This window comes from Talpa europaea (assembly GCF_964194135.1).
Source record: "Talpa europaea genome assembly, chromosome: 3".
Taxonomy (NCBI): Eukaryota; Metazoa; Chordata; class Mammalia; order Eulipotyphla; family Talpidae; genus Talpa; species Talpa europaea.
Window position 1 is genome coordinate 63,589,650 of NC_140069.1, and position 18,204 is coordinate 63,607,853.

At 41.2% G+C, this 18,204-nt stretch overlaps 1 protein-coding gene across 1 annotated transcript in view; it reads left to right on the forward strand.

Moving 5' to 3' along the window:
* Positions 1-4,556: 4,556 nt before the first annotated feature.
* The window catches only part of OPRK1 (opioid receptor kappa 1), a gene marked incomplete at its 3' end in the record, with an annotated part of 33,880 nt that continues 20,232 nt past the window's right edge, over positions 4,557-18,204 (forward strand). The window contains exon 1 of the mRNA XM_084230456.1: positions 4,557-4,820. Coding sequence (XP_084086582.1) covers positions 4,564-4,820 — 257 coding nt within the window. The 5' untranslated portion in view covers positions 4,557-4,563. The remainder of the gene's footprint in view (positions 4,821-18,204) is intronic.

Sequence of the window (18,204 nt, forward strand, 5' to 3'; positions counted from 1 at the left end):
GGAAATTCAGCAATATCTACTGAGTGGGGTGACCCAAGCTGTTGTTTTTTGGCTTTAGCGAAGTTGTGTGGGCTGCACCTCGGGTCTCTAGCTTATGTTACTGTTTTTCTCAGCTTTGCACTCATTGCAGGTTTGTGTCTGCGGTTAGAAGCACAATAAAGGGAGCTCCTCACAGTGTGCTGGTGAGTTCCTGGTCTCTATGGCAGAAATGCCAAACCACCCACCACCAAAGATGCTTTGCAGCATTAAGCAATAACCCTAAGAACATATTTCCACTTTGGAAGGGCTTTACTAGTAGTCATGTGTGTAGTGTTTGCCTTGAGGAGAATGGCAGAAGTAAAGCAGTAGGGGGTTCAATAACATGTGTTTTAGATCAGTGTATAATAGCATACTGCATTCAAGCAGTTTATGTTTCTTCATATTTTATAAGCTTTTCTCCAATATTATGATAAAATCACCTACTCCTGACAACCTGACTCCACATAAGCAGCTTTCCTCTGTGTTCAGAGACACACGCCAGGTTCCCCTGGCAACCAGAGTTGCCAGAAGGTTTCCTCTTTAGAGCTCTGCCCATTTTGGCTTCCCTTAATTCTGGCCATTAATTTGGCTTAAAAAAATAGGAGTATACAAATGAAATGAAAGTACTTTTATGATGATTAGTAAGTTTTTTTTCCTTCAAAAGATCAAGTAGAGTTTTCTTATCAATAATCAAATTTAGAACATCATCTAACAGTTCAAAAGTCCTGACTGAATTCTGATTCTGCTTTCATTATAGAAGTATTTTCCCAGCAAACCCCCTTCACACACTGTGTATAGGTGAGAATCTGAGATGTGAGATCAAAGCTTTGGATTATTGAAATTGTACCAACTTGAAAACATCCTTAAAGTTTTTGATTTTTTTAACCTTTTTAAAATGAAATCTTATCAGGTAACACTTTCATTCCCCCCCCCCCCGATTAAATACCCTCTTATGTATTTGTTTCATCTTTTGGGTAAGAGTCGCTTTCCATTTTACCCCTTACATGAAAAAGTTCTGTTCAATCAGCAGATGGCAATAGCTAGAAATGCCTGTATTTGAAACCAACTCCAACATCACCAGCTGTGTGAGCCACCTGTGTGCTAGATAAAAAAATCTAACCAGCCAATGTGGGAAATGAGTGCATAAGAAGTACAGATGTCATAACCAGTCCTTCAGAAGCATGTCGTTCAATTAAATGCAATAAAATCAGAGACAGTAGATAGGTGATTATAGATAGATCATTTCTGTCCTTCTAGTTATTTTCCTTCAACACACTATTTTTACTTTTTTTTCTGACTTGGACATGTCTCCAAGTGACACTGGTGACATGCAAACAAAACATCTTGCTGGGCTGTTTTGGTGGTGACATGCAAACAAAACATCTTGCTGGGCTGTTTTGGTGGTAGCATAGGATACCACTGGCAGGAAGTGAGCCCCAAGACATCTGGAGACAATTTGTCTGCCATCTTCCTAAAACAGACATGGTCCTCAGACACACAGAGGAGATATCATCTCTTAATGAAATCAGACTTAAACATAAGATTTGATAATACTTATTGTTAAAACTCCCAAAGTATCTAGGATTAAGGGGATACCATAGGGCAAAGGGGAGCTTTCCTATTCTCCCTCTCATACTGCACTAAAGTCCAAAGAACTGTGCTTTCCGCCTGTGTGGTAAGACCCTATGGGTCAAATCACTCATTGGGGGTTTCACGGTATTTTGAAAGTAAGAGTGGCCCAATCACTATGGAAAGGTGGATGGAGATTCCTCAGTCTACTAAAAATGGATCTACCATATGACCCAGCAGTTCCACTCCTGGGGATCTACCCAAAGGACACAGAAACATTGATTTAATCAAAATCAACAAGCAACTATAAACCAGAGACACACTGGGGGGAGGGGCTGGGAGAAGAAGGACTAGAGTCAAAATAAGGAAAGGTGTAGTTGTATGGGGAATATAACTAAAATGAAAATGCATACAATGTGCAAAGATGAAAAATGATGTAAGAATTTTATAAAATAAAATATTAAAAAAAACATTGATTTAAAAGAATACCTGTAGCCCTAGGTTTACTGCAGCACTATTTACCATAGGTAATCTATGGAAACAACACAAATGCCCAAAAATAGATGACTAGAACAAGAAGATGTGGAATATATACACAATGGAATATTATTCTGCAATCAAAAAACATAAACTCATGCCATTTGAAGCAACAGGGATGGAGCTAGAAGGGATTATGCTCAGTGAAATAAGTGAGAAGGAATAAGAAAAATATCAGGTGGTTTCACTTATAGAAGGAATATAGGGGAACCAAATACTACATCAGGGAAAAATAATAGTAATACAAAACACAACACAACAAAACAAAAACAAACAGACAATTATAAACCAGAGACATCCTGCAGGGGAGGGGGAGGGAGAGGTAGTGGAAGGAGAGAGGGAGGAGCACAGGGGACTAAGGTGATGGTCCATGGGTGAATTGGTGGTGGAAATTCCATGGGGACTACACCTCAGGGGTGGGGCAAGGAAGCAAACGTTGTTTAAAAATGAACAATGATGTAAAAACTATATAATCGCTTCTCAGCTTTTGGCTAAGATCAAGTGTGAAAAATATATAAATAAATAAATTAAGAATAAATAAATAGGGCCTCCCCGGTGGCGCAGCGGTTGAGCGCTGGGTTGCGAAGCTGCCCGCAGCCTCTGCAGCGACTGTTCGATCCTCGGCTGCTCCCAGGCCACCGGAGGAGGGTCCCACATCGCGCACAGACCTCTCCTGCCGCCCGCTGCTCCCTTCAGCAGTGTACTTCGGTCCTTCTGCCTGCTCTGCTCCCCGCTCTGGCTCTGGTGAATTCTCTCACCCTCCCGCGCTTCTGACTGTACCCAGTGCATGTATAAACAAACAAACAAACAAACAAACAAATAAATAAATCTTAAAGAAAAAAAGAATAAATAAATAGGAGCACTTTTTTGCTACCAGTGAAGGATGGAATAACTGGATCTGCCATTGTGATGCCAAGGATGTGAGCTGTGAGAAGGAACCAATGACTTCATTACCCAAGTGGGAAAGGGAACTTCCCTGCACTGCTTCAGGGTCTTCACCTTTGTGATTCCTGGCTCCCCTCCTCCAATCCACCTTTTGGTCACTGTCCCACCTGGCAGAGATCCTTGGAGTGACAGTGATGCAAAGGAATGATATTGACTGAATTTCTCAATGGGGGTTCTGATTCTGGGACATTTTAGAGAGAAAGCACTACCCGTGAGGGAGAATTAAGAGAACATGATAGTTGCAGGGGAATGTGAGAGACAGAGATATTGCTAACTATCTAGACCAACACTGATGCCTGAATGAGGAGAATGTTGATATTACACAACACAGGCAATGCCTATGAGGTGCAGTATGTGTGTAGCTCCAGTTAGACTAAAATGCACAGCATTCACAGAACTCTTTCATTTATGTACATAAATTGCTAACATTTTATGATCTGGTCTTATTCTAATAGGATCACTTTGCTACTTTATTTGAATGGGTCATTCAAATAAACAAAACTGTGATTTTTCTACTCACCTGGAAGACGACGTGTCCTAAGAACTATGCCTACAAAAAATTCTAATCTATTATGCACAATCCAAATGTATATCGCACTCAGTAGGCACACCCTTCCTAATTGCTGAAAATCTATGGCACAGAAACGCATTTTCCTAGGACGCTGGGAAGACCACAAGGCTATTCAACAGAAGCTGCGATTTGGTTCTGGGAAGTTCAAGGGCGGGGTGGGCGGACTGAGCCAGTTGGGGGCGCCGGGACGGCTTCCATCCTCTAGCCCAGGACCGGCCTCTCTAGGTGGGCGGGGCGGGGCGGGGCGGGGCTTGGAGGGGGAGGGCCTCGGGCGGGCCTCGCGCGGGCTGGGTACTGGCTCCCGCCGCGTCCTCGCCGCGCGCACCGCCTAGCTGAGCCGCAGTCGGTTTTGCTGGGTGAGAGCTGCGCTGCGCTGGCGGCGCTGGGCTGGAAAGTCGCCCTTGGTCAGAAAGCGGAGTCCTGATCTAAAAGCCCACGGCTGAGGCTCGGCTGGACCTGGGGACCGAGGTTCAGCACCAGCCAAGAAGCTGGTGACCCGTCGGCGAGCTAGAGGTGAGATTTCGAGGCAAAGACCTTGGTAGCAAGGACTCTGTGCTTGAGGGATCTGTCGGCCCCGAAGCAGCAAGTCTGGGGCCACTTCCAGGGGGGGGGGGGGCTGTGCTGAGGTAGCGGGGGAAGGCATCTGAGCAGCTTGGGACTGGAGCCAGTACCCTCCCCGACCCTGCACTCAGAGGCGTGTCTGCTGGCCAGGGTGGCTCAACAGGTCAGTCTTCCCTGTTACTCCTCCAGGGACAAGCGAACTTGAGTGGACACCGGCCGGCTGAGGGCCCCCAGGGCTGCCGGCCTCTGCGCTCTGGCCCGGGCTCGGCCAAAGTTTGCTTGTCTGGCTTCAATTCGTTCTCTCGGTCCCGCAGCCCCGCAGGTGCCGCCACTCCTCGCCCTCCAGCTGCAGCCACCCGATTATGGAGTCTCCAGTCCAGATCTTTCGCGGGGAGCCGGCCCCGACCTGCGCTCCGAACACCTGCCTGAGCCTTAATGACAGCAGCTCGTTCCCGGGTACGGCGGAGCCTGACACCAACAGCAGTGCCGTCTCGGAGGGCACGCCGCTGGAGCCCGCGCACATCTCCCCGGCCATCCCAGTTATAATCACGGCGGTCTACTCCGTGGTGTTCGTCGTGGGCTTGGTGGGCAACTCCCTGGTTATGTTCGTGATCATCCGGTGAGTGCAGGATCGGGACACAACAGTGGCCAGAGCTGGAAGGGAGAGGGTCGGGCCCAGCTAATTGGAAGGGTGATAGGGCGTTAGGCAGGTCCTGGGGACTCCATTGCGTGCAGGACTCCGGAGATTTTAAGATGACTTACTTAGAAGGGAAGGTTTTCCTCGTAGATATTTTGGTGGAAGACTGCCAGGCTCATAGGGCGAATAATAATGGCCAAACGCTCCTGGAGGATTGGAATCAGCCTCCAGTCCCTGCTGAAAACTTAATGGACAGAAAAATACTAGGTAGGGTGTGGATCAAGGTGTGTCTCCTGATGAGGAAATTAGTGCATTTGCCTGGCTTTTTGCCTGGTTGCCTGCATCAGTTTGGAACACATTGTTTTGTCCTTTGTATATCTTTCTTAAGAATTTCCAGTTGAATGCTCTGAAGATAATTCAGAATTCCTGTGACCCAGATTGGTGTTATGGTTTATGACACAAATGCCAATATTTTATCTAGGGTTGTTGGTGTCGACGCATGAACCTTTTTAGTACTGTAACGCCAATGCCATTTCATTTATTTAGAATATCAGTGAACTTTCGTAAATAAGTTATCCTCTAAAGTATGGATCGTGATGCATTTTTTTTTCCACTTTGAGAAACAAAGTTTTATTGTTCTTTTGTGGAATTACATGTAAATTAACATCCAATAATAGGTATCCAACTATTCACATATATGTTAATTTTCTGGTAAGTGCAATAATTCTTATTTTGCCCTCTTTCAACAAGGGAAAAAAAGGAAAACAAAAAAAAAATTCCCAACTCTATATTGAACACACTTTGAGATATATGTGATTCCCTTTCTGGAAGACTTATTGCTTTGGAAGTGCAGCTTTGAGAATGAATAAGAAGCTTGCATTCAATTGAGAAGAAACTGTGAAGTGAAGGAAGCAAGTCTCTGTTTAGTGACATTGTAAGGATGAAGAACTGAGTTCTTTCTTTTTTATCCTGACTTTAGTTTTGAAGCAGGCTCTTTATTTATTATGAGCTTTAAGGACAAGGTCTACGGCAATTTGAATCTTTCTCTTGAAATAATCATAATAAAAATGCCCCTTTATCTTTTTTTCCTTTCCTTTTTCCTTGGGAATGAATGTCACTCCTTTCATCCTCAGCCTCATCCACTAAAATCCTCATTTAAGCCTCCAAATACATATTCTAAAGCTCATTTCACCTACAATTAGTGTTGTTACCCTTGGTTTCTGTAATTGCTTATTACATTTTTACAGGAAGTCTATTAGTGATGAGTAAAGCTTGCTGAAGGGGGAATATTTTTAAAAGCAAAATGTTTGTCAAAGTCATTAGTAATTTCACAATTGCTCTACATTAGAGAGAAGACTATAGTAACCAAAAGGAAAAATAAAATAGTATTCTAAGTTAGAGTTAAAAATGTAGGAGCTCTTTGGTACAAAGTTTGTTGTTTTTAACAAAACATTGCTACACAAAGAAGATGCTAAAAAAAAACCCTGTGTCCTACATATATTTAAGTGCTTGAGTAAAACATATATCTTATAGTCATTTGAATGAGCAGCTCAAGTTCTGAGTTTGAGAAGTTATCAACTTTTTATGTAGCCCCGCAGACAGGATTAAAAAGAATGCAGAATGCTAAAATATTTGCAATGATAGCACCATAGAGAATGTTAAACATGTCAGAAAGAGAAAAACTGTCACTGTAGATTAGCTAAGGTATTATGGTAAATAGAAATTAAATATAAGATACATTTATATATCCCAGACTGAAATTAATACAAAGTGATAAATTCTGTTAAAGTACAAAAGTGAGTAGTTCACAAAAATATTACTCATCCTCCCACCCCATTCTTAACAACTGAGAGTGAAGCTATACTGTCATCTTGATAGGCAACCTACTTTAGTAGGTTGAATATTATTCTGAATTATTGCCGAATATTATTCAGCAATCAAAAAAGATAAATTCATGTTATTCACATAACGTGGCTGGAGCTAGAAGGAATTATGCTCAGTGAAATAAGCCAGAAGGAAAAAGAAAAATATCGGATGGTTTCACTTATAGCAGGAATATAGGGGAACCAAATAAGACATGACATCAGTATAAAAAAATAATAACAGTACAAAACACAATAAAGCAAAAACAGACAATTATAAATCAAAGACATTCTGCAGGGGAGGAGAAGGGATAGGGGTCATAGGGAGGGAGGGAGGACCACAGGGGACTGTGGTGATGGTGCACGGGGGCATTGGTGAAGGAAATTCTGTAGGGACTACAACTGAGGGTGTGGGGGGTAGAAAATTTTGTTTAAAAATGAACAATGATGTAAAAAAATTAATAAAAATAAAATAAAAAAACTAGCAACAACAATTGTTGGTGAGGATGTGGAGAAAAAGGAACTGTCCTACATTGCTGGTGGGAGTGCAAACTGGTGCAACCACTATGGAAAGCTGAGTGGCGGTTCCTCAAAATGCTAAAAATAGAGCTTCCATAAGATCCAGGAGTTCCATTTCTAGGTATCTACCCTGGGTATATAAATGTATCTTATATTTAATTTCTATCTTATAGATACCTAGGTATCTTATATTTAATTTACTTAAATCTATAGTTAATTGGATGAAGAATTTGTTTAGACTAAGTGTCAATGAATTAAAAAGCAACTCCAGAAAAAGTTTGATGGACTGAGGTTTACTTTACTCAGAGAAAGGACTAAGGAGTGGCAAGAGGGTGGGATCAAGAAGAGTTAATCGGGAAAAGTCAAAAGCTAATTTATATTACATCTAGGAAGTGAACAAAACCAGGGTGTGGGATTCAAGTGCAGCTTTTATAAATGATGTTGAGAATGAGCAACATTGCTTGAAATGATGGAGGATCATTCTTGAAAATACTATTTTAAAATATTACACATGCAGACGGGTCCTGGTAGTTCACTCACCAGGAAAAATGGTCCAGAGATGAATTTAAAAGTGCAAACTGCGGAGCTGATATAGATCTAAGATGGTTGGTCCTCAGACCTGGGGAGAAAGTTAAAGTTGCGGAGAAAGCTTTGGATATTTTTAGACCTGTCTTATAAATAGCTCTTCTCAACATGGGGGCTGCCCAGTATCTTCTGAAGACATTTTAAGTTTTGAGGGTTTTCACCATTTAATGTGTACCAGCTGCTGTAATTCCCTAATATTAGGACACATTAACCTTTTACTGTGAAAACCTTAATATTTGAGCTCTCTAGTTTCCCTGTCATCAGGCTTTGGGAGCTTATGTTCCTCGGGTGAGAAGTTCTTACCTCAGCCCTTGATCTGTCAATACCTGGTGTGTGACACTCAGGGTGTTCACCCTGTGTTCTCCTCATTCCTTCCTGTGAAGATCACCTGCAGAGATGCTGGGTTGCCCACTCATACTCATGCCCTGGATATGACCAGGCAGCTCCACCTCTGACATCTTAAAACATCATTTTCTTATTCTCACTATAGCTTCCCAAATGTAGAGCTGCCTCTCCCTTGTTAAAATGATTAAGATATAATGGACATTTAATATATGCTTGGCTGGATTAAGCCACCTACTTCATATAAATTATTTTACTTAATCTTTGCATATTGCCCACAGTTACCAACCTGTTAACAGGTAATGAAACTAAGGCAAGATTAAATAAAGAAAGATTAAATAAAATTAAATTAAAGAAAGATTAAATAAATGGACTTGCTAACTTGGGCAAGAAAGATCCCAGCAGCCTGATCCCATATCCTCATTTCTGTTACTCTTTTTCTACTAGACCATGCCAATGCCTCAATGCCTCCTTACCTGGCCGGCCTTCATTTTCTCCCAGATTATTTTTTTCTTGCCTAACCTAACTCCAAGGGCCATCACTTCAGCCTTTCCTGAAAATACACTTAACTCCCTGCCTTCTTGTCATTTTGCCACTATCGTCCCCCAAACCTTAACTCTGGATCAAGTGGTAAACTATGATGCTTGTTCCTATATTTAGCTAACTGAAAGCTGCTGAACACAAATCAATTTTATCTTTATCAAGGCAAATTCATTGCTTTCAAGTGTATCTGACCACAATTCTGCTTAGTGTTTCTATGTCTTTCCTTATTTTCCCATAAGAGCCAAATCTTGTTTCCTTTCCCTGTTTAAAAAAAAAAAAAAGTTAATTCATATTGGTATTCACTCCCAAGTCCTCCACCTGACAATATTCCCCTCATGGTCAGCAAATGGTTTTACCCCATAGTTCACTTTGACACAGGATTCCAGCTTCTGGGGTCCCTCCTCATCCTCCATGCGTGCGTTCGCTGTCATCCTCTTCATCCTGTTCCATCTCAGTGGAAGGGTTTCCTTCTCTCCAAGGAAAATTCCTGTTTCCATATTTTGGAGCTCATCACCTGCATTAAAGGGGTATTTGTATTTGGTATCAGTTATATCCTCTCTGCAATCTTCATAATATCTCCCTCTGGGCTGTTTTAATACCTTAAGCAATGGAACATATTTAGGTATCTGTTGTTTTACAAATAATAGTGTTTTCCAACCTTCTATTTTTCTGAAGTACCTTAACTGATGATCTTTCAGCTTCCTGTCTGTCACAGATGAGCGTCTGGGAGGAAAAGTCCCTCCTCTTCATGTCTGTGTCTTCTCCTTGTTCCTCAGGGGGTTCCTTTCCTGTTCTCTTCATGAGGTCCCTTTACCAAATCTACAGCTCTCACATTTCAGATGTAGGTTTTAGGATATCACTTGACTTCTGTAGGAATTTGGTGTGCTTGACCAATCACGTCTCTCTCCAAAAGCATGCTGTCCTCACCAGCATTCACATCCTCAGGGTTTCCCTTCCGTCTTCATCACAGATTCTTCTTCTGATGATTCTTAAATGTTTTCTAGAGCTGGCTTAGCTTTCTTCTGCCCTCACTTTGAATATTCCCATATTAGTCAGGATTTGACTAGAGAAGCAGAACTAGTCCGGGATACACATGTTAAGAGATTTACTGCAAGAATATTGCTTACATGACTGCAGGACTGTTCAGCAAGCCCCTGCCTACAAGGCAGGCATTAGAGAAGAAAGCTGTGGTCCCCAAGTAGAATTTTGTCTCTCAGTGATGCCTCAACTCTGTCTAAAACCTTTCAGCTTATTAGATCAATTCCACCAGCGTTGTCCAAGATCACATCCCTTGCTTAAATGTGATGGATTGTAGACTTTGACTGTATCTGCAAACACCTTCACAGTAGTACACCCTCACAGTGGCATGATAATGGGGGACTGTATCCTGACCAATCTGACTGCCATATTCTCTACGTTGGTATCATCCATTCTAATGGCCATACCTTTCAGGGAAATTCTTACAAATCCTCAATCTATGTATCTTTCTTCAAGTCATTCTTCCCTGGCTACAGAATAAGCTGTCCTCCTTCCTTTTGTTAGTTCTGTGTGATAATTTTGCAGGTCTCTTAGGTTTCCAGAGAATTTGGCTGTATTGCTTTGCTAGGCCTGCCATAACAAAGTACCACAGACTGGATGGATTTAAACAACAGAAATTTATTTTCTTATACTTCTGGAGACAAGAAGGCCCAGATTTCTTGGTTTCTCCTGACAAACCAATCTTTCCTTGGCATGGAGATGGCCAGCTTCTCTTTGTGTCTTCACAAGTTCTTCTCTCTGTGAGTGTCTGTGTCCTAACTTCCTCTTTATAAGAACACCAGTCCTATTGGATTAAGACCCAATCCGATGAACTTGTTTTAACTTAATTTTACCTCATCTTATCTTTTTTATGATATATGGTCATATTCTGAGGGAGAATTTAGGACTTCAGTATATGAATTTGAGGGGACAAAATTATGCCTAAATGTTAATTGTTCTCTTTTTGTTATCCTTACAAAACACTCTACTCAAGCTATAGTTTCCATGATAATTATGTGTTTTCTTTTGTTTAAGGAAAGCTTTATTCTTTCTTACATGACAATGAACTGTTTCTCTATAAATTAATTGTAAGGATAAATAAGAAAAAATTTATTTGGAACAAAATAGCAGCAATCAGAATGTTACTTGGTCATTGGACTTGTGTTTTTCTTTTTTCTTGTTAATTTTCATTAATTCATTGCTACCACAATAAAAACCTCAAAGAATCAATCTTCTCTGACTTTCACTAGGACTTTTGCTTCCCTTCTACAGCCTGGGCTCCTTAAAGGGATATATTTCTAAGGTACTTAGTAAAAAACAAAACCACAAAAATAGTGTGGAAACGATTCCATTTCCTGAACTCAAATTTCTTCTCAAAGGCAGCCAACCCACTCAAGCTATCTAGGTATGAAGGTTGTTTCTCATGAAAGTACCTGCTTTTCCTTGAGCATAAATAGGGGAAGCATTTGTTCCCCAAGCCACTCATACAAGTTTGTTGCTCCACCCTGCTGAGGTCATCTTAAGTTACACAGCATATCCTGATGTGCCCAGGTTGCCCAGGGTTCAGTCTGGGTCCCATATCTGAACTTGTACCAGTTCCACCAAAACTGGGGAAAAATGGAATAATCCAGTCAGAGCTTCTTTTACCATGCCTGTGTCCATTCCAGATGTCTTATGCACATACTCAAAGTGATTTATGTCTTAGCTTAGACTTTGACTAAATTTTTTTTTTAATTTATCCTAGGTCCTTTCTCAGAATCAACTTTGAATATTTCCTCTAAAATAAGCATAACAAAAATAACTTCAGCAATTACTTTCAAAATAGCCTATCTAGCTGCCATTTCTCAAAGTAATTTTATTATTTGACAAGCTCTTAAAAGAGAATTGATTTCATTGCAACTGTTTATATGGATCAGAAAATAAATGCAGTTTTTTTCTTCCCTATGGGTCTGTGATCACAAATGAAGTTAATATCCTCCTGGAACTATTTCAGAGATCATAGTTTAACATTTATACCCTACTCCCCCCCCAAAAAAAAAATAAAATAAAATAAAAAAAGACCATTTGGTGATGAGGTAGATAGCTTCTAAATTTTAATAGATTCCAGGCTAAACTGTAGTCCTTAGAGTCACTTCTCAATTGTGTTGTTTTCCCGGTGCTTGGAATAGAGTTACTTTCAGTGGAACTAATTTCTCCCCAGGAGATGATGGCTCCTCTCCATTCATAATTCAGTGTCTTTCCTGAGCAGTCGTGTCTTCGTGTGCACTGTGCAGCTTGGCTCCCCCTTCATTCCAGAATAACTTGGGGATGAACTCAACTGCCATTGCCCTGGGAGACTCTGCTCAACTGGAAACCTAAAATTGCATGCCTATAGAACAGTTATCTTTCTAAGGTTTGGTTTATGTGGTTTTAGTGGTGCAAGTAATTCAGACTTGGGACTGCACTAGCAAAAGATGGTGTCACAATAACATTTACTTTTTCTCAACAGAAAATTAGCCAGTGGTTTATTTCTTTGGCAGAGATGCTGGTTTATGTCTTAAATAAGGAAGAATTATGTAAGAAGAATAGATTTTAAGAGTGAAGATATCATAAAAAGCTTGTGTGTGTGTGTGTGTGTGTGTGTGTGTGTGTTTTAAGCATTACTGACTTCACTGGCTAAGCAAATCAGAATTTAAATTAAAGATGCCAAAAACATAACATGATGAATTGAGATATTCCAAAAGAATTGGTCTGAAATTAGCAGGGAAACCTTCAGATTAAGCAGGGGAAACTTCAGATTAAGAACGACTAGTTAGTTATTTAGAGATTAGTTATAGTAAGATCAATATTCAGAGCTCCTGTTGTGTATTAGGCCATTCAATGTCACAATGAATTTCTAAACCCTCCTTTCTCACTATGTTTCTCCCACCTAGTGAAGAGGTCACTTCCTTCTGATAGGGAACAGAACAGGAGGATAATCCTGTAGTCCCTCTGATAGTACCCTGTAAATTGACCTTAGCTAAAAACCAGAAAAAAACATTTAAGATATCTTTATACTTTGAGGTATCCAGACAGGTGTCCACTAGGAAACAACACAGCAGTGATAAGAGAGTTGCAATTTTCTTCCAAGTGCTATTGGACTTGAACGTTCATCCTGTGTGCACAGCTGAATGCACTAGAATGTTTGTTCTGGAAGTCAGGATCATGAGTGACTGACTACACACCAGATGAACAGTTACGAAGGCACTGACAATGGCAGCAAGATCATTATTTTGACATTCCCCTTCTTCCCTCACCCTGCAAGGACAGCCTGCTTGGGGCACCTGCTATGTATGTCCACAGTTCTGACTGTGCTTCACCACCCAAATAGTAACTGCAGTGTAGACAATCCAGGAACTCAGGGACCACTTCTGCCCCTCTCTTCTCTTTACTGTTTGCATGGAAGAGTAAATCTGGAGAACCGAAGAAACCTGGCCCCTTTGTAAATTTGACTCCCTTAGAAAACTATAGACTGATGCAATTTCACAGATCACTGGAGAAACAATGGATGCTTTTGCCTTCCTTTTAAAAAATTAATAAAACTACTACCCTTTGATAGAGAACCACAACTTCATTAGGAAATAAGCCGAGAGTGTATAGAAAATTAATTTCAATGAGATGAACTGAAGATATCTGGAGAACTTAATGAACTAAACTTATGTTTTCAAATATGTTCTGAGAATTCACATCAGCCATCATTATATCTGCTGCATCCCTGGAAAACACCATCTCAGAAAGTGAATTAATTATGTTCTTGGAAATGTAGAGAAAAGAATATCAAAACCATCTCTCACGACGCTTCTTCCTGCTTTACTAGAAAGTTTTGCATTTGCTAGAAAGGATTCCCAAGTGCTACAGAACCTCCCGCCTACTGAGTTTGGTGTTTGGGGGTTTCTCCAGACTACAAGTGCAGCTCTAATGTTCTAAAATATTGGTCAGTTTCCCAAGTGTTTGACCACACTCGCTTTTCACAAGACCAAACAACATTTATTCAGGGACATTCTACTAGCCATTAGGTATTTGTTATATTAAAGGAGACTATTCAGGGGGGAAAACAATCCCTATGGTTTGAGTTTTAATTTTTCCATTATGTTGGAGCTGTAGTTTGCTACTCAAATGCTGAGATTTTACTTTGAGTGTTTCACTCATTTGTGGTTTCAGGCAACTCACTTCCTCTATTCATTTACTTACTGGCAAAATGGGTAGTTCCAAGAGGAAGAGTCTAACACCAAAATGCACATGACCACCTATGCCCATTAGGGGACGGTATACTAATGTTTGATATTAGGGCTCCTCCCTGGGCCATGCCTTTTTTCTTCCTGTAAGATGTCGTCTATCCTTGTGAAACATAATTAACCACACTAATCAGAATGTTTTTCAGTCTTTAGGTACTTTAATTGGTAGAATCTGCAGAATCGCATTATTTCTCTGATAAAATTTCTGACTTCCTGAGAAGCTTTGGAATGACAGCCTTGAATTCCTTTACCTATTAGGTTGAACTCTGAGAACCCTTGAAAAACACCTCTAAAACTGTTTCCTTTTTCCAAAAATTGGGCATTGGTATTTTATATGGGTTATTAGGCCTATGGTATGTACTTAATAATAACAGTAATGATATTAACAACAGCAACTGCTTTGCTGACAGTAACGAAGGAGTGGGGGACTTGTAGGCAAAGGCTGACAGCCTCAGAGCTGGCAGGCATGAGCTCAGCTACTGAGCTTGCAGGCATGAGCTGGCAACCACAAGAAAAATGTGGGTAAAGAACAGTGCTTGTGGTTGCTTCACACCTCTGGGTGAGAAGAGGGTGAGGAGGCAAAGTGGGGCAGTGGAGGGGCAGTGGAAAAGTATCCCAAAGAATGAAAAAAGCTCCTGGAAGCTATTTTTTTTAAGATTTATTTATTCATGCATACAAGGACTGGGATACAGGCCAGATTGTGGGAGGATGAGAGGATTCACCAGAAACAGAGTGGGGAGCAGAACAGGCAGATCTACTGAAATACACTGCTGAGGGGAGCAGCGGGTAAGACAAGAGAGGTCTGCCATGCCATGTGGGATTCTCACCGGTGGCTGGGATCAAACCTGCGCTGCAGAGGCTGCGGACAGCTTCACAACGCTGCTCAACCGCCTGCGCCATAGGGGAGGCCCCCCCCCCCGGAAGCTTTTGAGGAAGGTGGAGAGTCCCCAAAGGAATCCAGCACCCTAACTCTGGGCTCCTCCTTTGAATCCCCTCTGCTGTCAGGAGTCTCTCGTAATAAATCTAAGCTTGCTAATCTTCAGTCCATTATGTTGGTGATTATTCCTCAATCACTTGGACATAAGAACCCACCCATTTGGTAACAATAAGGGCTGGCATTCTATGATACCAGGTCTTATACTGAGTAATTTGAGATGCTCTCATTTAATCATTGATGAGTACCGTTTCAGGTAATCTAAAGTTCCCAAAACTTTACTGTCAAACAGTAAAACTCTAATATATGTTTAAAATGATGTTTCCTCTTGGTTTTCAAGGCTCTCTGTGACTCAGCCCCCCTATTTTTCATCCCAACCAGTCTCTCATTACACCCCAGCAAGACCCCTGACCCCTGAGTGAGACTCTAGCTATCAGCACTGTTATCCAAATCTTTCTCAAAATTCAAGGTCCTGTCCAGGTTCTCATGTCTTTAAAATATATCCTGATCTGTTCATTACACACTGATATTTCCCTTCATTCTAATTCTTTTGGCTCAATTAGCTTAAAAGATCCTAGGAGCAGGGCATGTGTATTGAATTTATTTTTCATCCCTTCTCAATGCCAGTATATTGGTGTGTATGGAATGGACACTTAAAACATGTTGAAGTAATGAATAATGAATAGGATGAGCATGAGGAGGGAGGATGACCTTAACTGGAGAGAAAAGAGAGGGCATGTGTATGTCAACACTGGGAGACAGTTGTCAGTAAGAAGTAAAAATAACTGAAACCAATAAAACCAAAACTGTGCTTGTGTTTAAAACTATATGGTGATTGGGCCTCCCTGGTGGCGCAGCGGTTGAGCGCTGGGTTGCGAAGCTGTCCACAGCCTCTGCAGCACCGGTTCCATCCCCGGCCTCCAGCGAGGGTCCAACATGGCGCGCAGACCTCTCCTGCCGTCCGCTGCTCCCCTCAGTAAGATATTTTGTCAGTCTGCCTGTTCTGCTCTCCGCTCTGGCTCCCGTGCTTCTGACTGTACCTAGTGCTTGTATAAATAAATAAATAAAACTTGAAAAAAAAAAAAAAACTATATGGTGATTAACCATCAAGCTTATGGATTTATTATGCTGGTTTAAGAATTATCCCTTTTGCCTGTGTATTATCTAAGCACAATAGGCACGTGCTAAGGGCAAGAAGCCCTAAGATCAGGGCCTCCCCTGTGGCACAGCGGTTGAGCGCTGGGTTGCGAAGCTGCCTGCGGCCTCTGCGGCGCCAGTTCGATCCCCGGCTGCTCCATGGCAACCAGAGGAGGGTCCCACATGGCGCGCAGACCTCTCCTGCCGCCCGCTGCTCCCCTCAGCAGTGTACTTCGGTCCTTCTGCCTGCTCTGCTCCCTGCTCTGGCTCTGGTGAATTCTCTCACCCTCCCGCGCTTCTGACTGTACCCAGTGCTTGTATAAACAAACAAACAAATAAATAAATAAATAATATAAAAAAATGCCTCTATAAAAAAAAAAAAAGAAGCCCTAAGATCACCAGCACCCCATTTCGGCAGAAGCCTTGCCTTGTGAAATTTGTTGCTAATCTCTTAGCACATCAATTTTTTTCCCTGGCCATCCCACACAGCTATATATGACTGCTAATTTACAAGCCATTGGCTAATTCTCTGTAAAGTAAACTATGCTGGAAAGGTTGTAAGTTGAGGTGTGATGAGGTAGGAAGAATTTCTAATTCCTAGATACATCCTTCTACCATGTAGCCCAGCAATGGGCACTGTAGTTTCCTAGTTGACCCTTGTCCCTGCTATCATGTCCTACCTGATAGCCTCTACCATCGTTTCTAGGTTAACATTGTCAAGTTTAGCAAGGACAGCCCACAGACTTTGGTCTTTTACTGCCATATGCTCCTGTGGTGTGTACACTAAAACTTGCAACCACTCGCTGTCAGTCCACCTCCAGCTTCTCCACCCAAGCCCAAACTTCCCACCCAGATGGTGCCACTTCACTTGAAATACTTGCAATTTTTTGTAAAGCAGTGTAGATGAAATGAAAATGCTGTTATACCAAGAAAGTTTACCTGTTTTTTTTTTTTTTTTACCAGTGGACATACAGTGACTAGCAAGTCATTCATTTAGTTAAATATAAACAATACCTGTGTGTTCAACCACACTGTCTTTGTGGGTGAGAGTCTTAAAAGCATGTGTTTACAGCATCCATTCCAGTGTATTATAGAAAGTACTGTCAATAAATTTCATTGAACTCACAGTTTTATTTATTACTTTAATTATGCCTGCTAAGTTTTCCCTTTCAATATTGTAGGCTTGTAAGCATGTGTCTTGCAGAGCAACAGAAGGGTGGTCTTGCTCTGCTGCCCTTTACATATCCTTCCACTGAGTCCTACTCTGCTGACTCTAGGCAAATCGCTTAACTTGCCCAAGTCTAACTTTCTTCAGCTGCATCAGGGAAAAAGCATAAATCTCCCAGGCAAATTCTAATGGTACTTGTTGTGAGAATCAAATAAGATAATTGGAAGTCAAAATGCTGGATTTTATGCATTATAAGGTGCTGGGGAGATGTGAGAATGCAGGGACTGGGATCAAATTCTCATATTTGAATTCCTGGAATTTTTTATAGCTATATTACTTTGAGAAATTTACATAATACCTGTGATTTTTGTTGACTCCTCCTATAGATTGGGGACACTGGTACCCATGGCGTAGAGTAGCTATGAGGACAAAATGGGATAAAACATGTGGATGGACAGTGGAGTACCTGACCTAGAAAGTACCTGGAATAAATGGTTATTACAAGTATTGTCATCAATATGAAGCATTGGAAAATAGGAGATGATGCAATGACATTGGGATATTGGCAGATCCAGTGTTTCTAGGTCACTAGTGGATGTCTTCAGTCCTTGGGGATGGACACAATGGTAGCTCCTAAGAGACTAGTGTAACTATTAGTATAATTTGTACACACATTTGGCACTCATCTTTTTTACTCTGAGATCTGATAGTAGGATTGAATATTTTTATATTTATGTAAGTTCAATCCTTAAGCAATTATATATATATTTGAAAAGCTAAGAGAAAGTTATCACTGTTTCTTTTTTTTTAAATGATAAATTTTATTTTTATATTCCCCCATACAATTGCAAACGCCCCATTCTGACCCCAATCCCTCCCCTCCCCCCCTCACCCCCCAAAAAGTGTCTCTGGTTCATAGTTTTTTGTTGATTTTGATTTTCACTTTCTTATATTCATTTTCCTGGTCCCTTATTTAAGTTTTCTAGATTCCTGCTATGAGTGAGAC